General features: G+C 44.0%; 1 protein-coding gene across 11 annotated transcripts in view; it reads right to left on the bottom strand.

Moving 5' to 3' along the window:
- Positions 1 to 24,024, bottom strand: part of ACACA (acetyl-CoA carboxylase alpha) — a 184,971-nt gene that overhangs the window by 8,231 nt on the left and 152,716 nt on the right. For 9 of the 11 annotated variants that reach the window (XM_073316082.2, XM_073316080.2, XM_073316076.2 and 6 more), the window contains 4 exons: positions 22,581 to 22,758; positions 19,395 to 19,507; positions 5,590 to 5,744; positions 4,196 to 4,366 (listed from right to left, as the gene is read on the bottom strand). In XM_073316082.2, coding sequence (XP_073172183.1) covers positions 4,196 to 4,366; positions 5,590 to 5,744; positions 19,395 to 19,507; positions 22,581 to 22,758 — 617 coding nt within the window. Of the gene's footprint in view, positions 1 to 4,195; positions 4,367 to 5,589; positions 5,745 to 14,268; positions 14,878 to 19,394; positions 19,508 to 22,580; positions 22,759 to 24,024 lie in introns of those variants that run through there. The other 2 variants (XM_073316083.2, XM_073316086.1) reach the window with 2 other exon arrangements.

Here is a 24,024-nt window from a genome sequence, read left to right on the forward strand (position 1 = left end):
TTCCTGTGTTGACATAAGTAACACCCCAGCACTTACAAGCCACCCTATAGCAACACACCACTATCTCGGTTGTGCAGATCAGTATGCGTGAGCAACCTCACAAAGTCAGCCAGCCATCACAGACTAGCACACGTACACACATACAATAAAGCAGGGTACGTATAGGCCTGTGCTCACGAGCAACCTTACAACAAACCAATAGGCATCCAATGAGGTGAGGGTAAGTGGTAAGGCTTCTGGGGTGCTGAAAATCAGCACGGTCAGATCAATTGTTTGAGTATGAAAAACACTTGTATCGGTCTGAGATCAGGGTCTTAGACTGGGATTTTTTCTAAGTGCTGTCACTTGAGCTTCCACATTTTGCTTATTTCATTATTATTTTAAACTTGCTAGTTTTTGCTCCTTGCTTCTGCTGCTAGACGTGAAAGAAATGCCCACTGCATACAAAGTAGGGTGCTTATGAGGATTTCAGGGGAAGGAGAAAAAAACCCCAGTAAATGCCTTTTGGTTTGCAGACCTGCGTAAAGCTAGATTTACCCAAGAATCCCAAAGCTTTTAGTTTAGGAGAATATTTAATACTCTTATTAATCATTTTAATCCGTTTGCTTTTAATTAAGAAACAGCATGATGCTTTCCTATCAACATATGCCAGGGAGCAGATTAATTGTGGCTTAAGATAACTCTCCTTGATTGGTGTAATGTATTAGCTAACGAGATGCCCGCTTCTAAAGATGCTCAGACATTACCTTGGAAAGCCTGCTGCCCTCCAGAGAAAACTTTTTCTCTCCTCCCCTTTCAGAGCCCCAGAGTGTTTGAGATTTTTATTTTATTTTTAAAGTCTCAAACAGGAGCTTCAGAGATTTTTTTCAAAGATTGCCCACTTCAGAATTCAGGCAATTAAAAAAAGAGGAAGGAAAGAAAGAAAAACTAATAACAAAACGATCAGATGAAATAAAGCCAATGGGCCAGAACATGAAAGAGTTCCTGTTCGCGAGCTGCCCACAATTCTCTCTCACCACCGCTCTCTATCACCTTTAGCAGCCTGTTAAGGAGAAGCAGCTTATGGACAGCCCCAGAGGAAGTTTGAGACACCACTGTACTGCTTTCCTAGTTTGCAAGAAGTAGGATGGCCTCATAAAACAGGGATAGGTGCCAGACCGGCACATCGCTCCTTTGGAAAAAATCAAGAACTGCATAAAGATAACAGATCCTCTCTCAGTACTGCTGGCACAGTACAAGATTTTGCACATTATTCAGTACTACCCTCCCCGCCCCAGCTTCTACATCAGAGGCCCAAAAGGGGCTTTAGGAGACTGCTCTGCAGAGCTGGAAGTGGTCTTCCTTAACAGGCTCTGGTGATGGATAGAAACAGTGTGTGCAATGTAGGTAGAACAGCATCACAATGACTGTGTCCCTCTTTGCCTTGTGCATCCTTCTCTAAGATGGGAATGTCAGCCCAGGCTTTATGCAGTTTTTTCAAGCATTAATGAACGTTTGTAAGGTGCTATTTAGATGCCAAATATTGTTATTCATGTCTTAATATGACTTGTATAGACACTAAAATACCAGTTATCGATCAGAGGGTATTACAACCACATTGCAGCCACTTCTACACAAATCTCTAGATGTAAAAAAGAGAATTTATTCCCACCATGTTTAACCTCAACAAGAGAGAAAGGATGGTCCGGGGGCTCAGGCACCGGGATTCAGGAGATTGGGTTCAGCAGTTCCTGGCTATATCACAGATTGTGTGTGAGACCTTAGGGAGGTCACTTAAACTCTCTGTGCCTCAGTTTCCATGTCTGTAAGATGGGGATAATGTCACAGCCTTTGTCTATTTACCTTGTAAGCTCTTTGGCGCTCCCTTTTACTGTGTGTCTGTACAGCATCAAACGCAATGAAGCCCTGGTTATAGTTGGTGCCTTTAGGTGCTACTGGCATACAAATTAATAATTGTTTTTAGTAATTTGTATCTTTTGTGCGACTAGTGGCCAGTTGCATTTTAAGTATTATTGACTCATGCTGCCAATAATAATCTTTTGGGTAAGCAGACTGGCTGTGCACCAGACGGGGTACATTTAATGAGGCTGATACAGCCAAATGCAGCGAGGTCTCAGTTTTTGTAAGGGCATCACAACTTCCCCTAACCGCTGCAGCTCTCAACAGATTTTGAAATTCCAACTCTACCTTATTTCCAAACCCTTTCTAAAGCTCTGCACCCGAATGGCAGACAGGACTGCCACACTATCTGCAAGCTGGCAATTCCTGTGATTTCAGCTACAACACCGTAACAGACTTCTCCAAGGGAAACAAAAGAATTACATCACTCACTTCTACGGTCACAATGTCTCAGAAATTCCTTTGGCATTTCCTCTTCTTTTTGGGGGGAAAAGGTGGGGGGAAGAACAAGAGGGGCTGAATGATGACACAAGAATTCAAAAAGGAGAAGAAAGTATTCTGAAGAAAAGGGAAAGTGTGGAAACATTTTTTCATTGTTAAGGGGTTTTATCCAAGTAATTAACATGAGCTATTTTCCAGAGGAGTAAAACCATTGGCAAAAGTGTGCACTATTTGAAAGGCAGACAATCTTTGCTGTATTTAAGGCTCTTCAACACCTCCTGTAATAGACCCTCGTTTTTCAGGGATCTGCCTAATCTATGCCCACTCTGAACTGAAACTTGGGATATAAAGGTCTCACGCCAAGAGTGAGTCCCCCCCCCTTTTCTCTCTCACACAGTTTGGAGGGGAGGAGGGAATTCAGTCATTTACATTATTCAAACTGGGTATTTATTAAAAATACTGAGCCATCATTTTAGAACATTCTGTATAGTTTCCGCATTTCAAATGATGGAAACAGAATAATTCACATTCTTGGGGATTCCAGTGGCTAATTAGTTATGTTCTCTTTCTTCCCCACCCCCAATATATAGACTAAATGCAGGGGACAGGGGAGAACATTAATTATATACATATAAAATCCCTTTCCACTATGTTACTCCCTTTATATAGTGAAGAATCCCTTTCCACTAGGTTGGCAGGCTGCATTATAAATGTGAATTTAGTGCTTACGAAAGGGGCTGAACCGACAGCCTTGAAGACTGATCCTCTGCAGATCCATGGAGTTATCACATAGTACAGTATGCAGCTTTCCCCACATACTGTCCCAGCACTGACCCGGAGAGGCCACCTCTGAGGGTAAAAGGGGGTGCTGTTTCCATGGCCCATTCAGTCCTTGGCCTCTGTGGAGGCTGCCAACAAGGAGCCCAGTTAATATCAACTGTGGTGGTCAATGTTATATTTCTTCTGCAGTTGAACTGAAGCCCAAGCCCTGAGAAAGAGCAGCTCTTTGTAGCAGGCGCTCTCTTCCCATTCCCAGGAAATCTTACAGCTAGCCGGCCCTCTGACCTCTTCAGGGCAGAAAACACTCCTCTTTGTTAAGCCTCCTTTTACACTTGCAAAACTTCTAGTGCCAGCTTCCACTGGAAATTCTGCCAAAGGCCATTGCAGACAGTTCGGCTCAAGGCTGTGTTTTAAGTAGCTATAGCAGACAAATGTCATGTTCATACTTAATACTCCCAATCAGTATGTTTGGACTAATTTTCCAAACGTGCTTTCCTCTTCTTGTAGCTTGGTTCTTTTTTTAATGGCATATCCTACATCACCCATTGGGATGCATCACTCCTACAGAAAACACAAATCCTGCCTAAGCAATGTAGGTGCTCAAGGATATTTTACATCTATAACCTCTGAAGGGGGGCAGGGTGGGGAGAGAAGCAAGCAAAGACTTTCTGCTACAAGAGCCAGGAACTTATAAGAATGGACGGCAAGAACATGGGCTGCCAATGGCATGTTCTTCAACACCACACTTGGGAAAACCTTTTGCCTCTTTGACCTATTCCGTATTCACACTTGACCATGTTGCTATAAAGACCCAGCATTTCCCACATCTTGTCATCCATAGAGAACAACCTCAGGCTTGGAATATGCAGCTGCCCTGTTGTTCCTAGCAGCCCGATTTCAAGGAGCCATCAGGAATGCCTCTGGACTTCACTCCACTGTCCCCATCTCTGCACAGTCAATCATGCAGGGCATTGCTATTAGAACCAGGGACCCAGTTTGTCCCTGGTGCAAGGCCACTGAACTCAATTGGGTACTACCAGGGAGCAGCATGGCCTTAGGAAACTCTTTGCTTTACCTTTACTGTCCCCTCGACTTCCACGAACCAGCGCCTCAGCATGGCCTGGATTTGTCCATCTGTCAGCTCAGGATTGGCATCATGGATCTTCTGCTTGACCAAGTCTTCTAGCAGAAGACGCCTTAGTCTCCAGTAGAAGAAAGTACGGGAGGTTCTCCACTCTAGAACATCCTGCGCAAGATCCAGATGGGGAAGGAGGGGAAATGAGTGAGATCAGAAAACCCAGAGCCATATTTAACTCCCACAGATTAAGGCGGGATCCTTGGGACCTGGCTACTGCAATCAGAGCGGGGCTCAGAGGTGTAGCAAAGTAGCAGGGCAGTGCATAGCTGATTGCTGGGGTGTGTTGGCTCACTTGGGCAGAAAATGGAGATGTAAGAGAGGAGGAATGTTGTACCCATTTGGGGCGAGAAGGTGAGTGGAAGGGAGAGTCTATTATGGGAGGGGACCAGAGAGCAAACTTTTGGTGGATTGTTGTCCATTTACCCTTACGTCCACCTCTGCTCACAGAGAAGCATGTGCTCCCTTAGCCCCTAGCGGGTATAAAGGCAGGGACTGGGGAAAGGCTCAGACTTGGATATGTTCGGTTAGGCTGCTTGCAAAACAAAACCACAATGGCAAAAAGTATTCCAAGTGCTGAGCTTTGAAACCTCCCACCGTGTCATACTAACCCGGCCTCCTGCCCCTCTGTTCTCTCCACTCCCTTCTAAACTCTCTTCTCTTCTCCAACGGGGGACACAGCTATCTCAGCACATCATGAGAATCAAGCAGCCTCAGAGGGAAATCCCCAAAACTTCCACATTCCAAACTTCCCCAGGGAAAATAAAATTCAGACTGCATTTGAAAAGCGATCTGGCCGATTAACTCAGCCAAGGTTAAAGCTCCGACAATGGAGCTGGACTTTACTATTCTGCTATAGCCCATCTGTTCTATTTGCTGCTCAAACAGGGTCAGCCAAAGACCACAGGGTGCATCCATTTAGGGTCTTTACTTCCTTCCTATCTGCCTGCAAACGAAGAGTTTGCCACTGGAAAGGGAAGTGTCTGGTCAGTTTTTTAATATATCAGCTGGTTGCAGGCTGACAAATGAAAGCGTGGGACCACAAAACATTAGTACTAAGCCAAGGAGCTGGCCCAACTCAGGCAGAGGGCGGGACTAGAGAGGGACACTGCTGTGGCAAGGTCTGTTGGGAGAGGGCACTTGGGCATGAGGTTTCCTGGGTGCCTGTGGGGTGCACGAGTCTTTGATCCTGCTTTGCTCTATCAGTAACGGGCTGGGGCTTGGGAGATTTCAGAAATGGCTGCACTGTTCATCTCAGTCTGTGACAATGTCCTTGGCTGCATTCAGTGCATGTACACGTGCTGGGCCTTTAAGAAAGGATCCATTATACTTACCGTAATGACTCCCTTCTCCTGCATTCGGCCTGGCGTGTCATGCAGGTCAGCAAACTGCACCGCCACCTGATGGTAAATGGGAATTAGGAATTCCTCCCGTTCCTTCAGCTTGGTCTCCAGCTCCTTCCGCTCAGCCGGGCTTAGCTCCGGGGTGCCTGGAATCAGACAAAGCTGCCTGTCAGAGACCCTGGAAAGGTTAAAACAGGTGTGTGCAAAGAACCCCAGCTTTGGGAGACCACAGACCTCCTGCTTATTGTCTGTAATCACGTTACATGATCTCAACACAGTATTTGCTTAGATGCTTTTTTGGGGGTAAGATTTCCTCTCTGGACTGGCGCTTTGGCTTTTGGTTTCCCAGGAGTAGTTGATAAGCAGCAATGTTCTTTAACATGACATTTTTAGTCCATGAGGGACTGTGCATTGCCTAGCGTTTCACAACACACAATCCATAGTGCATTCTTCCTCTCTGCTTTTTCTTTACGGCTGCCTTCCCCAGCTCCTCTCCAACAATGTATCTCCCAAGAACTCCTGTGACTACTGAGGCAGTGTGGCTAGGTCGGGGTGGCCAACCTGAGCCTGAGAAGGAGCCAAAATTTACCAATGTACATTGCCAAAAAGCCACTGTAGTACGTCAGCAGCCCCCCATCAGCTCCTCCCCCTCCCAGCACCTCCCAACCACTGGCAGCCCCGCTAATCAGTGCCTCCCACTCCCGATCAGCTGTTTCGTGGCATGCAGGAGGCTCTGGGGGAGAGGAGCAAGGGCACAGCCGGCTCAGGGGAGAGAAAGGGTGGAGTGGGGGCAGGGCCTGTGGCAGAGCCAGGGGTTGAGCAGTGAGCACCCCCCAGCACATTGGAAAGTTGATGCCTATAGCTCCAGCCCTGGAGTCGGTACCTAGACAAGGAGCCGCAAATTAAACTTCTGAAGAGCCGCATGTGGCTCCGGAGCGACAGGTTGGCCACCCCTCGGCTAGAAGTTCAGGCACAGGACTGGGAAGTTGGGAGTGCTGCGTTCCAATCCCGGCTCTGCGATGACTTGCTGGGTGGCCTCGGGGCTCAGTTTTCCACGTGTAAAATGAGGACAATAGTAATCTACCTTCTTTACCAGGCAATTGTGAGGATTCAGTTGTTAGTGTTGGTCATCTGAGCACATAAGGAGGTAACTGTTTCTCCAGAAGGGAGGTTAGGAACTAGAATTCTCTTATTACTGAAAGTAAAGAGGGGGGGTTGATGGGTTTGGGTCAGCTCCCTGCACCCCTTAACTCAGGACCCTGGTCCAAAGCTTGCAGATGGCTACCCTCATCATAATGGGCCAAACCAAAAACTTGATCTGAACAGCACCAATCTTTGGATCGGAAATCAGCAGCTGAGGTCCCCAACTCTGCCTAAATTCCAGAAAGATAGCTCCTCCCGGAACCATCCAAGTGCAGTAGGTAGTTATCCCATAGATTTGGCACCTGAATGAGAAAAGGATCCTGTCTTGTTCTTTGGTGTACCGTGCAGTAGCACCGAGCAGACGCCCTGTCTCTCTCGCACACAGTGCGCTGCTGGTGTGGAATACGTAAGTGTACAGGCACGGCTCTTCAGAGAAGGAAGGTGCTCGCCCCTCGCACTGGGACAATCAGACGAGAGCTCTCCAGGCTGACCCAGCCATGCACCAAGCTCTATTGTCATCTAGGCCTATAATATGCTCTCCAGCCCGCGAGGGTGCAGAACTCCGTCAACACTGATCTCACGCTGACACTCTTGACCTCCAGTTTGTACAAAACACTCTCTAATTAGAGCAGTCTTCACCAGGTCATTGTGTCTGTGTTACTGACTCAGTGGGCTTTTCACCTCTGGGGCTGCTCACTGGGACAGACGCCCACCCCCAGGGCCTGACCAGAATGACTGAAAACCATTCTTGCCAAACAGGCAACAACAGGCCAGAGCTTAGTGTAGATCAAACCAGGTTCCTGTCGAGGCTGCAGCTTGCAGCCAGGTTCTGGTTTGGAAAGTTAGCAGCCTCACCTGGAAAGACAGGCAGGACTAGATATTCCTGAGCATGACGGGAAGTGTCATCTCGTACTACATGAAGGCAAACTCCTTATGGATTACAGTATTGATGGAGCCATCTGGCAAAGACAAATCTATAATATTGGCTCAGACCATCAGCAATTAGTATCACCAGGCTGGGTTTCAACTCCCGTTCTTTTAAATGTAACCGCGTTCCCACCTAGACTGCCTTTCGCTTTCACATGCACCTCCATTCGGTCTTATCGACACCTGCAACTTTTGGGGCTCCGATAAATGCTCCTTCAATGTTCCCTAGAACTGGTTAAAAAATGGTACTGCTTGATCTACACTGGCCAGTCAAACTATGTTAGCAAGAAACCTTTCTAAACTAAGTGACAGAAAGCTTCTCCTAACATGATTTAAATGCCAATGAATTAGGCCATGATTTAGGTGACACAATGACAGGACATCCCCATAAATTAACAATGTCTCAGAGTGTTTTAGTTTTTTAAAACTACAGACAAAATTAATGTCTAATGCACACACGCACACTTTACACTTTCCTAGCATTTGTTTCCGATGAGTACCTATCCGTTTTCACAGTCTCACTACAGAGGTGGCACAAGTTACATTCAGCGACATTGCAAAAGGTCACAGAACACTTCACTCATTTGAGTTACTTGCTGCCAATCAAAGCACACTGTCTAGCGACAGATCCCATATGAACTTGGAGGATATGAGGACAAATGTGTCAAAATGATATTGTCCCGTCGAGCTGTTTAGTTTAAAGTTTTGCGCTCAAAATGAAATGATGTTCCTTTAAATGAAATAAAATGAAAACGTTCGGAAGAATGTAGCCTTGTGAAAGAAACCAGAAGAACTAACTTGAGCAAGGCATAAGGTGGGCTATGATTCCGCCCCCGACCGCTCTGCCAATGTTCCTACATAGGATTGCAGCATCCCGTTGCTGTTTCCAGCCAGAGGACAGTCTCATACAAAGCTCAAGAGCTGTGAGGTGGCTTTGCACTGAGTGTTAACAGAGATCAGGATCCAACCAAACTCATTTTCAACTGAGACCTAAAAAGCGCCTTCCTCCTCCCCACAGAGAATGACTTGTTAAAATAATTCCTAAAAGCAACCACTCCACCATGGGACTGAGAACCTGAATTCTCCCCTGTTCAGTCAAGGGCCACAATTAGCCTTGGTGTAAGCAGGTGCAGCTCCTTTGAAGTTGCCCTCACTTATTGCAGGGCAAGACTGGCCCCAAACCCAGTGCAAGGAGAGCAGGTTCTTTCTCTCCCACAGCCACACAAAGACACGCACAGTAGGCGTGTGTGCAGAGGGACTTAACGCCAGCCTTGGTTCGATTTGAGCACAGCGCACAATCTGAGCCAAATTACATGCTACCAGACCTCCCACCTACACTGGGGCCTGAGCAGAGGCTCTGAAGCTCCTGCTGTAGGTTTCACAGCTTTAGATAGTGTGTGTGTGGGGGGGGGGGTTAAACCTAGGGTTACTGGCAATCTGAAGCCAGGTCATGGATAAGTCTCACTCAAAGCCCTAGTAAACAATGTCCCTCCTTTGCACTTCTATAGCACCTTCCCCCCACCCACCAAGGAAAAGGCTAGACAAACGTTGATTAATTTCACCTTGCAATGCCCCTGAGAGATATGCAAGCACAATTATTCTCACTGTACAGAGCAGAAAGTGAGGCAGAAAGAGGTTAAGTAACCTAGTAACATAGAAGAGCCTGGAATAAAAGCCAGGAGACTTGACTGTCAGCCCCCTTTCTCTAGCCACTGGACAACATTCCTTTCCTCATTGTTGGCATTTCCTCTAATACTGTCGCTATTCTGTCGGGGTCTATGTGAATGCCACTAGCTTTTTGCTCTTTACTGTTTGTGAAGCAATGTCAATGGGATCAACTGTAATGAAAGGAGATCAGCTATTGTCAGGCTGTCATGCTTCCTGGCTGGGTGATATGGAAGGTGACTGTCACTCCTCTGGTCCATGCAGTGCCACATAAACTGTCCCGTTTGAAAGGGCCAGGGTCTGGAATCAAACTGGAGAAGCAGAGCGCAGCTGTGAACGCAGCCAAACTGGAGTCAGCTCCCAGCTGCTCTGTTCTCAAGTCTGGGGCTGCATTTTTTGAATCAGGCCCTTACTGAATCCTGCAGACGGACACTGTCCTGTCTGTTCTGTACGGCATGCGTGTATATTCGATCTGATAAGGTCTTGTCAGATCTGTCTGGTTTTCAATATGATGCCGTCACACACTGAGACTTTTAAGACAACAAGTTCAGACTGTGTCTTCGCTTCATAAAAATCGCAGCTCACGTATACAGTAATTTTTTCAGCTCAGGTATTAGTTTTTTAAATGGCCTTCAACGTAAGCATTTTAAAGGATGGTGGGGAGGTTTTAACTAAGATGCCCTGGCGTCTGATAGCTGAAGAATTTAAAAAAGAATTGTTTGAAGTTCATGTTTCTCTACACACTTTAAATGGCAGCATCTGTCTGCACTTAAGCCAGCAACACTCATGTATTCTAGGCTGTCTGCCACTCTCTTGTACAGACAAACCAGCTAGGCCCAGTAATGATTTAGGTGAGATTAACAAATATGTCAATGTCTATTTTCTGCTTAATTTAAAAGCAGCGTCTATAAAGATTTTTGACTTCTGAACCCTGTTCTCCTGAAAGAAAGAAGGTAACAATGAGGAGGGGGGGATAAAGAGTGATTATCCTATCATTGATCGTTTGTCAGGAGCATTTCTTATTCACTGGACTATTGTAAAAAGCTAAGCTCTCGATCAATCCTGTAAGCCCCCTGTACAATTAAATATCTTGGAATGGGTTTCTTTCTTTTCTAGCCACATCTTGAAGCCTTGGGGTTTTTCAGAAAGCCAGGGCGTTGTTTGTTTTTATTTCACAGAAAGAGAAGCCTCCATCCAAGAACCTTACCCCAGCAAGAAAGCTGCTTTAAAAACAAAACATCAGGTGCTTCTTTGGCTCTACAGAAACAGCTGAATTATCCAAGAATATTTAATCCAAGTGTCAAATTTAAAACGATTATAACAGCTCTCAAACGGCGTTTTGCATCGCTTTGCCCAGGAGCTCAGTAGCATTATGCCCACTTTTTAGAGATGGTGTAACTGAGGCATAGGGAGAAGTGACTTGCCCACGACCACCCAGCAGGGAGAGCTAGGAAGAGAACTTAGGTCTCCCGAGCCCCAGTCCAGTGTTCTGTCCACCAGGCCACACTGCCTCCCATTATAAATCTGTGTGTATGGAGCTAGGTTACCAATAGATGTGTACACTAAAGAAGAAACATTCTAAAACTGCTATACTTAAAGGCAAATAAATATAGCACAGCAGCTCTCGATGGGCAGGTGGTGCATGAAACTATCAACACTAAGAAGATTTAAGGGGGGTTGAAGGAAGGGAAGAAAAATACTGGAATCTAAAGTCATAAAATTAATTTCAGAGTCTTGATGAAGAGGTATATTAGCTATGGAACCAGGGCCAGTGGTGGCAGCTGACATGCACAAAATTAATAAAGATTTAATTTAAGATTTAAAAGAAGGGAGTTTGTGACTTTCCTAAGCTGGCAGGGGATGCAGAACACTGCCCTAACAGAGAGCCTAGGGCTATTCTGTTGGCAGAGGGTTGTGTGTCATGAAATCATGAATGAGAGTTTTGGCTTGGATTTGCAGATTACTTTACAGTTTTGGACCCTGTGTGGAGGGGTGTGTGTGTGTACATATATATATTGTGTGTACACACACACACACACACACACACAATATATATATATATATATAAAAAATAAAATTTGTGCATGTTCGTGTTATACACACACGTGTATATATAATTGTGTGTATATGTACATATGTTTATATATATATAGCTCTGATTTGACCACACCAGTTGGATATCCCAGCGTTGGACATGTAAAGATGTTACTGTTTTGTAGCCTTTATCTTCTAATAGTAGCAACAATTACAACAAGACTTTATAATCTACATCGTCTTTTGTCCATCTATACTTAGGTGCTTTAAAGCTAGCTTGACAGTCGCTGCAGTGAGTATTACTGAAGTAACACTGCGGCTGGCACTTTACAAATAAAAAATGATCACCACAGCATCATGTTTCGCAAAACGATAGGAATGAATAAGCTAAAAGCCTCCATTCAAATGCAACAAACACAAGTAAGGAAAAACTGGTTAACTCTGAATAGAATCATAGAACATCAGGGTTGGAAGGGACCTCAGGAGGTCATCTAGTCGGAAATACTTGCCCCAAAATGTTTCCCAAAATGAAAGAGGTAAATATTGCCTGGACTCTGTGAACCAGACCGATGAAACCCTGACAAACGTACACCACTTCACCCGAGTATTCCTCTGCTATCCACACCCAGATGGGAACAGAAAGGCTCATCCGACTTTGAGGACCACAGTGTTAAGATATTACCACTATCCCATGTAAGGAGCTAGCTATATTTAAAAGCACTGGGTACTCTGGGTCGGGGCCATCTTTTTGTTATTTGTAGGCACGATACCTGGCAGATTGGGGCCCCAATCCCGGACGGAGGCTTCTAGGGGCTACCACAACAGTTAACTAAAGAAGGCCTTTATAAACTCCAAGTCTGAAGGAGAAGCTCCTCCCAAAGCCTGCTTCTACCCATTGCACAGGGATAGGTGTGCATGCTTTATAGCTTGCGATCAGAGAGGAAGACTTCAAAGAAGTTGCCCTCCCTGAGCAAACAAATGGTAAAGCCTCGGTAATATATCTATAGGGAGACCTAGCCTGTAAAGTGCTCAGATATTGAATATCAATTTATACTCCTCTCCAAAAGTTAAGGGAAGAAATTGCAGCCAAGAAAGCAACGTCAAAACTCTTTTGATTTGTGTCCCATTAACCAGAGAACCTCTTTTGGGGTAACAAGCCAATGCTTCAGCTCTTCCCTCCCGTGTAGATGTCTCAGAGAGAGAGCCACTGACAGGCACAGTGTCCTGCAGTGATTACAACCTGCTAGAATGTCAGGGCTCAGGCTGCCTTTAATAAAGTTCCTGCCAGATGGAAATGGCTCAGCGGGACCATGAATCACGGCTTCCCATAACATTTAGTAGCAAAGTGCTTTTTTTAAATATGACCAGTTTAACAGGTTAGACAAAATGACTTCGAGAAATGTTATTGTAGCTTCCCTCTGATTGCAGAAAGCTGGGCAGCTTCTGAATCAATTTGATGGTTTACGGTTTCTCAGCTATTAATATAGGGGATTTTCCCCTCCGCCCAGCCTCGCGCAGTAAAGCTTCTCTACTTGCTTCCCGTCACCTCTCATGTATGCCAGCAAAGATGTGGGCAATAGCCCAACCTCCAGCTTCTCACCCAGCGCCTTGCTGAGACAGAACCTCACTCACTTTAGGGCTGCATGACACCTCCAAAGTGGGGTAAAGCCTTGGTGTAAATGAGACTCCTACTGATAATATCTTCACTGAGCAAAACACACTCAGTATCATAAAACAGCATCTAACCTCGCTGAGGCTGGACTAAAACAAGCGAAGCCTTCTACCCAGTGGCTAGACTGACCCCCTAACAATCCAGGAGGGCCCAGCTCCACTTGTCTCCAGTGGAAAGTCGAATGGATCCCAGGACCAGTGACTAACTGGCAACGCAGAGATGTGTGCGCTCACCTATCCGAGTGTTAAAAGGACTATGTTGAAGGTTTTCTGAGGGTGATTAGGGGAAAGAACATTAAGGCACCACCACAGCAAAGCATCTAAACTTGGGCTTAAGTCCATCCCTGGTCTGCAAGGGACATGCGCAAGTCCCACTGACACACATGCTGAACTGCGTAGCTGAACAGGGATGGATTACTGAAATGGGTCCGAAGGAAGTAAGTATTATGAACACATGGTAGCCACTCCACATATAAGGATGTAATGAGGTGTCCATTTTAAGTCAGATTATGACCTCATCTAACATCCTCAACTGCAACAACAAACATGATTTCACCCTGAAATTCCTCACACAGGAGAGATTTTCCCCCCCTAAGGCTGGAGCCTGATGTCTCCTATTTAACCACACAACAGATTCAGCAACTGTGCAAGCTTCTCCCATGCTGCCCTGCCAGCATCCCTCACCTCTGACATGCAGGGAGCAGCTCTAAAGGGGAAGTCACTCAGGCCTATTCAAGTCTGTGGCAATGCAGGGTTTTTGAGTGCAGATTTTTTTTTTTTTTTTTAAACCTGTGGCTGCTTGCAATCACTTCTCTAAATAGTCAGTAGGATTCAAGCTGTAAAGATGCAACGTGAAATACCAGTGAAGGTTGGGGATGCTCAAGAGATTGGTCAGAAATGTCATTCGGCAACTGCAATACACAAAAAGGTTTTATACTGTTACAGTTCAACTATTCTTGTTCCTAAGGACTTGCATTAGGATCAAGTAAACTAGCAGACATGAAGCACCACTACAGGCCAGAATCACCTGTGATGCACGTTAACACACTGACAAGCACTAACTCGGACTTGCTGTGGAGTTAAATATGGGATGTCTGAGGACGGAAGGGATGGGATGAGCCTCAAAGACCGGGAATTGCACAGCATCTAAAACTATGCTCTTTCAATAGATTATTGACCAAGAGCAGTGACATTAATACACAATCCTCTGCAACCAATTCCCACCCACATGCCAAGATCTTTCAAAACATGATTATTTAAAATTAAAATATAGCAAACAACGTATCAAACCAAAACTTTGAAGAAATAATAGGTTGTAGGACCATATACAAAGTGCAAAATACAAACAGCCTTCCCCTCCCCCCAAATTGGTATCATATGTCCCATAAAAATCATATACCTATGGGAATTCCCCTCCAACTCCCACTTTCTAGAGAGGGAAATCCAAAGGACAGTTATCATATGGGCAGGTGTCAGGAAAGGTGAAATTCTGGATTAACAGCAATTTTTTAGTGATAGCAATGTTTGCACACAGAACCAGTTAAAAAGGCAACCAGTGTACAATATTACCAGAAAAGTGACCAGTGCTGATTGGCATTCCACATTTTGCAGGTGAAGGATGATCTCAAGGGAAATATTTTACGTAACTATTGCTCAGGAAAATAATTGGTATTTTGGTTAATTACAACACAGAAAAAGAATGACAGAAAAATCTTGAGAGAGACAAAGAAGGTGAGGTAATATGTTTTACTGGACCAACTTCTGCTGATAGAAGGGACACACTTTGAAGGTACACACAGCTCTTCCTTGGGTCTGGAGAAGGTAACCAGAGCATCTGAGCTAAATACAAAGTGGGAGAAGATTGTTAAGCATAAGGGGTTCACACATGCTTTAGGAGTCCACTTAAAATGAAGTGAGCAATAAAGGGTTAGATTGTTGAGCATAAGGGGTTGTAACTTGCCTGACAATTCCCCCCAAAATGGGATATATGTACTTCCATTACTCAGTTTGTTTTTCTAAAGTTCATTACTAGTGAACTGGTTCAAATCAAATGCACCAATACAAAATAGGGAATGACTGGCTAGGCAGTAGTACTGCAGAAATGGACCTGGGTGTTATAGTGGATCACAAATTGAACATGAAACAACAATGTGATGTAGCTGCGAAAAAGACATATTATTCTGGGGTGCGTTAAGAGGAGTGTCAAATGAAAGACACGGGAGGTAACTGTTCGGCTCTAGTAGGCATTGATGAAGCCTCACTGGAGTATTTTGTCCAGGTTTGGGTGTCACGCTTTAAGAAGGATCTGGACAAACTGGAGCGAGTCCAGAGGAGAGCAAGAAAAATGATAAAAGGTTTAGAAAACTGACTTAGAAAAGGTTAACAAACTGGGCATATTTAGCCTTGAGAAAAGAAGACTGAGGGGAGAACCTGACAAAAGTCTTTATAAAGAGGACAGCGATCAGTTGTTCTCCATGTCCACTAGAAGGAAGGACAAGAAGTAATCGGCTTAATCTGCAGCAAGGGAGATTTAGGTTAGGTATTAAGAAAATCTTTCTAACTATAAGGATAGTTAAGTACTGGAATAGATTTCCAAGGGAAGTTGTGAAATTTCTATCACTGGAACATATTAGACACACACCTGTCAGGGATGGTCTAGGTTTACTTGGTCCTGTCTCAGCGGACGGGGCTGGACTAAATGACCTCTCAAGGTCCCTTCTAGCTCTCAATTTCTATGAATCTATTAATCTATAAAATAGCTACTGCCTGACTTTTGACTATTGTCTGATTTTCCAGACCTAGGTGCAGAATGACAAACAGGTCACATGATGCTATTGTTTAGCCAATCAAGAAAGCGAAAGAAAAACATCATAATTTTGTAAATGTATGCTGCAAAGTAATGATCAGCACATGGTATTATTGGGATTTAAATAAACTGTCATGCAAATTTACCTCTGAAAATGGACTGCTTGGCTTAATTTATCTATAGCCACTGCTGTTCTAATGTGGGTATAACTTTGGTTAAGTTTTTGTTATTTGGGTATTCAAGATGGGTTCTGAACCATCTTCAGCAAACGTAGCGGAGAAGTAAATCAGAAGTCACAATGGTCAAAATGGGAAGGGACAGGCTCAGCTCCCAAAGCGGTATGGCAGTTTACAGTTTTCGTGTCTGTGAAAAGTAAATTTTGCTCTACTGAGGTGGGCAGATCCCTCCTGAATGGTCCCCCATCCAACACTTCATACAGAGTATTATTATATATAAATGGGTGTGAATATACACACACATATAATGTACAACTCTATATAAAACAACATCTAAAACTATATAAAACACTTAGAGGTAGACATTTATTATAAGGGCCAGATTAAAGATGATGTTCATCTTATCATAAAATCTGCTCATGGTGAGATCATACCGAACGAATAAAAGATTTTTCCATTGTACCACGAGATAAACATTTCGATAAGATAAGTGGGAACAATTTAGGGTCAGGTCCTGCTTCCATGGAAGCCATTTTGCCATTGCCTTCAATTAAAATGGGACCAAGCCCCATTGTTTGTATCACACACTACGTGTACAGCCTTCCCGATGGTAATAAAGAACATGCTGCACGATAAAGTTCATTTCCTGTTATTTCTGTTTCAATCCTAAAGCTTTCTCCCATATTCCAGCTATGAAAAACCCACATGAAAATAGAATACCTATATCCTTCTGAAGTGTGGCCAGTAGGCTTGCTGCTTACACTGTCCGTATATTTCTATGTATTCATAGCTCTGTCTGGCTACTCGTGCTTTCTAGAGAATGCAGCCATTCCAGAGTCAAGACTGGGATTCCTCTTTTTGCCTGCCCTGTTGCTCTGCAGTATACGCGGTCACGTAAGAGTGTGTTACACTGAGTGCCATTTTAATAAAACATGAAACTAATGAAGATTTCCGAGATAGTGCTAGAAAATTAATAATGGACAGATTTATGTCAAATTATTCAACACTTGTCATCCTTCCCTGCTCCCGCCCCCCACACATGCAAGTCAAAATCCAGTGTCTGAAGGTTCCTTGAATGAAAACACAAATGTTGCTGTACTATTTACCCACCCCTCTGCACAAGACACACGTATATGAAGATCTCCCCCCTTCCCCGCTACCCAGCAGCTCCATAGAAATGATGACAGCCATTCAGGGGTTAAAGAGAGGCAGTGAACCCCCAGTTAATGAGTAAGAATTCAGCAGGCAGTGTAAGATAAATGGAGCTTTCTCTGCTTCTGCTGGAGTCAGCATGAACTGCGGCCCCGCGGCTTGTTTGTGGCAAATGGAGTGCGCGAAATATCAAAGGGCAGTGATCCAGAAGAAGACCGACTTTGACAAATTTTAAATTGGCCAGAAAGAAAACCAGCAAAAAAAAATTATGCAATTCGCTGTGTCCTGCAATCTCGGCTTTCCTGCCATTGTACGGAATTAGTGGCAAAACAACAGCAATGATCGCCTGATGTTGGGAGCAATTAAGAGCCATCTAAGTGAGATGCTTATCAGCGACTGAAGCTTTTAGGGCTCTCTGTATGTACAGTTGTAAGTGACTTGCTCTTGTGTTGCAGTCATTTTAATTAAAGTGTATGGAGTAATTATCCTGTTTAGAGAAAGGAAAAGAAAAAAAAAAGAACAAAAAACCCCCACGCAGTCTGGCGTTGGATTTTAGAGAGACTCACTTGTAGAAAAATGTTTGCCCTTTTTCTCTCTGATCAAAAAGAGGATGGTGCAGGGGTCACAGCCAGCATGATTTAGGGTTGTTTTCTAATAGCGGCTGATGGAATGGAAGGGATTCAGGGCTTGAATTCAATGTAACCGACATCGGGTACGAGCCACACAACAGTAAATTCATAAGGGCAACACAAAAATGACATTTGCTACTTTTCCCTGCTGCTATGAGATTAAAAACCAAACAGTCCTTTTTGTTCGAGGCCAGTGTCTACACAGGCTCGGGACTGGACTAATTTGCCAGTGTCATGGAAGACATCTTCTGTGGGGGGTTTTATTGTTAACTTGAGAGGAGCAGGACCTTTCCTGGTGCTGCTGTGGTAAATATCCTCAAAATGGTGCTCCTGCAGCAGGGCCATTTATCTGCATGCACAAGTGCTGACTGTTCAGCGTATACTCTTCTCTAACCACACATCTGATTTCCCCTTCCCCTCAACTCTAGAGACTTTCATACCAGAGGGGCAGTTCTTCCACCAAGCACACGGAGGTCCAGAAGAATCACCTCCAGGTAGTGCAGCTATAAATCCTGCCTTGACTGACTGGGTTAGGAATTACGCTGCAGCCTTTAACTGAGCAGTATAAAGCATTTCAAGTGTGCATATACTTTGACTCTGTGCTAGGTTCCCAAGATCTGCTGGAGTCTGGTTTATCTAATTGTCTCTAAAGGGCCACTGTCAAGTCAAATGTAGCCCAAAATTCAGAGCTGGTGAAAATAAACTTTTACCAAACCTAAGAACGTTAGAAATGTGCATTTCAATCCTAAGGAACCAGTTTATTTGACACCAATTTTACACCAGCTGAGGACCTGGCCCACTAAATTTTGAGTGAGCTGAGCATACTTAGAGAATTAATGCCAGCATCAGGACACCTTCATCGTTGTTTGTTGTAAAACCCATCAATTCTTTAAAAGAAAAATCATGACTGATGTAGAGAAAGTAGACAAGAAAGTGTTGTTTAGTACTTCTCATAACACAAGAGCTAGGGTCACCAAATGAAATTAACAGGCAGCAGGTTTAAAACAAATAAAAGGAAGTATTTCTTCACACAATGCACAGCCAACCTGTGGAACTCCTTGCCAGAGGATGTTGTAAAGGCCAAGACCATATCAGGGTTCAAAAAAGAACTAGATAAATTCATGGAGGATAGGTTCATCAATGGCTATTAGCCAGGATAGACAGGGATAGTGTCCCTAGCCTCTGTTTGCCAGAAGCTGGGAATGACTGACGGGGGATGGATCACTTGATGATTACCTGTTCTGTTCATTCCCTCTAGGGCACCTGGCACTGGCCACCGTCGAAAGACAGGATACTGGGCTAGATGGGCCCTTGGTCTGACCCAGTAGGGCCGTTCTTATGTTCATTGGTTAAAAAAATACTACACACCCACACTAAATGCTGTAGATGTACATGAAAATAAAAAATATTCTATGAAAACACACAAGACTCGTCTCATCTGGTTTTCCTCCCAAATTGGATGACAGTAAATAAAAATTATCATGAATTTCATAAAGTAAGTCAGTTCCCCCTTTTTAAAGGTCACAAACACACTTATTAGATATTAGCTGATACCTGGATCACTGATATGCCAATAATACAGTCCAGACATACCTAGTCGCTCTGCCAGACGACTGTAGATTGGGTCCACCCGTCTCATTGTTTTCACCAAATCTTTCCTGCGGAATTTGATTTCTACGGTCCCTTCTGGCTCCAGAACTCCTCCTCTGATCAGCGATGAGAAAAGAGAAAGGAAAAGCACTTTCAGATCATCAGATAAGGAAAAACACAAACTGGATTGGTACAATTTGTTGTCTAGAAAGTACTGAGAAAAAGAAAGACTCTTAGCTATTATTTACCTAACACCAAATAGAATGTGCATAAGATGCATATGAGGCCTTATAGAAACGTATCAATCTAATACTATTTGATGCAATATGGTACTAATAAATAACATTTGGAACTCTTTTAGCGCCTTTCAGCTTAGGCTCCAAAAGCTCCTGTAGGTGAATTTTATGAAAATGTCTTGCCAAAATAATGCTGCTCATTACAGAAGCTACCTGCTTCCCCAGGTCGAAGACACATGATTTTGAATCTAGGTTTGACAAAGAAGACAGAAGCTATTTTACTTTCAAGTGCAAAAGAGTGAGAGAAGAGAAAAGAAAGGTCAGCGGAGAGGCTCTAAGGTTGGGGGAGATGCATCTTTCTGATTGTACAGCAGAGCTTCAGCATGGATATGATCACAGACTGTACTTGGGCAACAAGCTTTTGCAGTCCAACAACAGGTCACTAAGCTACACATGGTTTTGCAAAAGTCCTCAATTCTCAAGTCTAGCAAAGCTGCGGCAAGTCCACACTTGTACTGGCACTGCAGGATATAGCCAGTAAAGGGGCGTACGCACCTTTGCATGTAATTACTGAGAATGTGTTCTCAGCGTGCACAGCTGTCAGTGTAAGATACAGCTGGGAACACACTAGTGGAAATACACTCTCCTCGAAATTGCTGCAATCGATTCCACAGGGTTATGAGCTAAATGGTACAAAAAACTCCGAGGTTCTGGCTTGCAAGGGTTTGTAAGAATCTTTTCAATGTCAGGTTATGTCGGGTGGAAGTGAATGAAGGGCAGAACTGCTCCTGTAAAACAGAGTGACGATAAAGGGCCATTGTTGTTGGATATGTCCTTTTAAGTGGGATTCTCAGACAGGTACTAACAGGTGTGGTAGATTAACATGTGCACAGGGATTAAATCACAATGATGATGATTAAAACACTTTGTACTCTATAGATCTTCCATCCTGGGATCTCAAGGCCCTTTAAAAACAGTAAGTAGTTATACCTCGTGACACATCTGTGAAGCATGTTACAGAGAGGAAAACTGAAGTAGAGGGAGGTTAAGTGACTCGTCCAAGGTCACAGAGAGAGTCTGTGGCATTGTAAGAAACAGACCCAAACTCCTTGCTCCCAGTCCTAGACTACAAGACCATCTAATAGCCTCATTTTTCTAGAGACTGGCTTCAGAATTGCCTGAGTGTGATGGAATGGTTGGAGAACAAAATGAGTCTGAGGATCCAAACTGGAGCCAACACACCATCTACCTGGAGGTCTCCGAGGGATCCCAACTGGGGCCAATGTACCATTTACTAGGAGGTCTCTGCCTTGCCTTTTCATAACAAACACGCTGAAGGGGTGTTTGCACAACCCTTGCCTGCACTAACAAGAGCTCTCATTGTCCTGAGAATCCTACATTTTAAAGAGGGAAAAGATAGATAGATAACCCCCTTCTAAGTTCTGAGATGCAAAGTACAGAAAATGTAATTCTCCTAACTCTAGATACAGAGGAGAAGCCTGTGGCCAAGAGACAGTGGTTTCCCGTATGACCATTCCACCTGTTTGTATATAACAGGAGAAATAAGCCACCTGGCAATTCTTCATGGAGGTCAATGCGTCACCACTGATGGGGAAGGGAGTACACGGGAGTGTTCAACAGAGCCCCTTAAAGGTGTCCTAAATTAGCCATCTCAACTATGCCAACTGCTCTAAACAAAAAGGAAGGTGCTTCTTCCAAGGAACACATCCCAAGTCAGCCAAAGCTGATTAACTTTTGGGACTGAATTAAAATTGTGCCACATTCCCTACTCCAGTACATGACGCACCTGGGGGTAAGCTGGTTATTTGGTGTGAGGGGGAATGACTTAACCTGTGAATGAGCAGAAAGAGCAATGCTCAACTATCTCTAATACAATGGGTAACCGGACTGGCTGCATGCATCCTAAAAAGGAGGAGGAAAGTTGCAAGGTGAATTGCAGCTGCCCCCACTTTTGTGAGTGGAACCCAGAGAGTTACATCTGTGGAATTGTGTAACGGGGTGAGTCACATCAGAATAATGATGTTGTTTTCACCTTCAGATGTTAGTCTATTTTCCCATCTGCCTGGCTATTTTCAGATCACATGGCTGACCGGATCAAATAGATTACAAACAGAAATCTAACATGGTCAGGTTCTCTCAAGTGTTTGAATTGCTTTTCTGTAGCATAACCTCACCTCTGTCCTCCTTCCCTTGACTGCTCCAAGTCAAACTCCTCTGACAAGAGCATGGCATTTTGCCCTCATAGTTTATCCTGTTTCTATTAGTCATTGGGAGGCAGGATTGTTACACCCCTCCAAATCAGCCTGTATCTTCTTTTTTTTTTCTTCTTCAGTGGCTGGAGGGCTTGTTTTTAACAATTCACTTCTAATTGTTTGCAATTTTTCACCGAGGAATCACACACACCATGGGCATACGTACGCATGTTGCATTTTATAGACGTGAGGGATAGCTACACCATTGCCTGTTCAGAGATCTAAGTATTTCAAAACGCAGCAGTACTTATCTGTGCTTGCCAAATTGTACCCAGTTATTTCAAAGCGAAAAAGTTGTGGGTGTAAAAATCAGTTGATAAGTTGAAGCCTTTATGCCAAGGTCTCAAAATGCTTTCCAAACATTAACTAATGAAGTCCCATGCAACCCCCATGAGGCAGGAAAAGAGAAGGTAAGGGACTTGACCAAGGTGAGGGAGTCAATGGCTGAGTCAAGAACAGAACCCAAGAGTCCTTATTTCTAGTCTCTTGCGCTAACCACTGGACAACAGTCCCTTCTTTGGTACAGCCAGAAAGCAAACCAACCCCCCTCCTTTATGTACATAAGACAAGCACACAAGACCTGCCTTACTACAACAAAACAATGGCTTACTTAGTCTGGTGTTCTTGTCTTGGAGCAGTACAACATACAGAAAGGAGTCAAGCTAAGTGAGTTGCTTTACCTGCTGTCCCGGTCTGCGTACATCTCCATGTGTCGGGGATTAATGGTGGGATCAATCACGACCCAGGATCCTCCTCTCAGCTCGGCTTGGGGTGGGATGTACACAAGCACTGGCTGTCTATATTCTCTTAGGCCATCCACAATGTAGGCACCAAACTTCAGCACCTGGTCATACATGTCTGGGAAAAGGACACAGTAGTTTAAGTTCTTTATCCTCCTCAGTCTTAGGCAAATTAAACAAAAAACACTCAGCATTTCTACTGCTGAATTTCTCAGCAGCTCCCCTCAGCACCACCCCACAAGCACTCCTAAGTGTTACCTGGACTTTAAGGGAAGCCCTTAGGTTTGTAAAATTGGACTGGAGTATTTGCAAAAAGACAATTTTTTGGAGACATCCAAACCTCTTCCCTGTCCCAGGTTAAGCTTGGGAAACCAGGAGGATAGACAGTCTCATGTTATAAGAGCACTTCTGCCTCCAGGTCCAGCAGCTCCAGTCTGGAGCTTGAGATTTGCTTAATTCCTATTACATCCAAATAAATTCACAGACCCTTATTCTGGGCCTCCTGCTTGACATACTCAAGTCTCATAAGGAGCCCTACAAAAGGATCCACCCTCAGGGTATCCTACTGAAGTTAATGGGTATTTCTGGGTGCTCAGCAATTCTGAAATTCAGGCCAGATAGATGCCTAATACAAACTTGGGTGCCTAACTTTAGGTCCCCAAGTTTGAAAAGTTTTCCATATACTTTTATTCACATTAAATCTACTGAACAAATGTGTGCGTGGCAGCACAAAGGGTTATAAATACTTCGCATGTCATCATAAAGAGTGCAGTTCATTCTTTTTTCTTGGGTGTGAAAAGTATTTTCCTCCTTTCTTTAAATCAAGAACAGCTGAAGGGATTTTGCTGAAACATAATAACAATTGCACCATCAGGTAGAGTCAATGCATGGAAACTGTCAGCCCCAAAGGTGATTTAAAAGAAAGTAACAAATACGACATGATAGGATTCAGAGTAACAGCCGTGTTACTCTGTATTCGCAAAAAGAAAAGGAGTACTTGTGGCACCTTAGAGACTAACCAATTTATCTGAGCATAAGCTTTCGTGAGCTACAGCTCACTTCATCGGATGCATACTGTCCGCATCCGATGAAGTGAGCTGTAGCTCACGAAAGCTTATGCTCAGATAAATTGGTTAGTCTCTAAGGTGCCACAAGTACTCCTTTTCTTTCTGACGTGATAGGAGTTTATAATGGAACCAATTAAGCAGCCTCAAGTGCATACATTGTTAAATACTCCATTATATATAGAATTGCTGAATGTTAGAGATGGAAAATACGTACTAGGATCATCCAGTCCTTCTCTTTGTCAAAGGAGTACTCCCTGCATCATACTACATAATCTCTGCCCCTTCTTGGTGCATGAATCCTTTAAATATTTGTAGAC

This window comes from Lepidochelys kempii, chromosome 17 (genome assembly GCF_965140285.1).
Source record: "Lepidochelys kempii isolate rLepKem1 chromosome 17, rLepKem1.hap1, whole genome shotgun sequence".
Taxonomy (NCBI): domain Eukaryota; kingdom Metazoa; phylum Chordata; order Testudines; family Cheloniidae; genus Lepidochelys; species Lepidochelys kempii.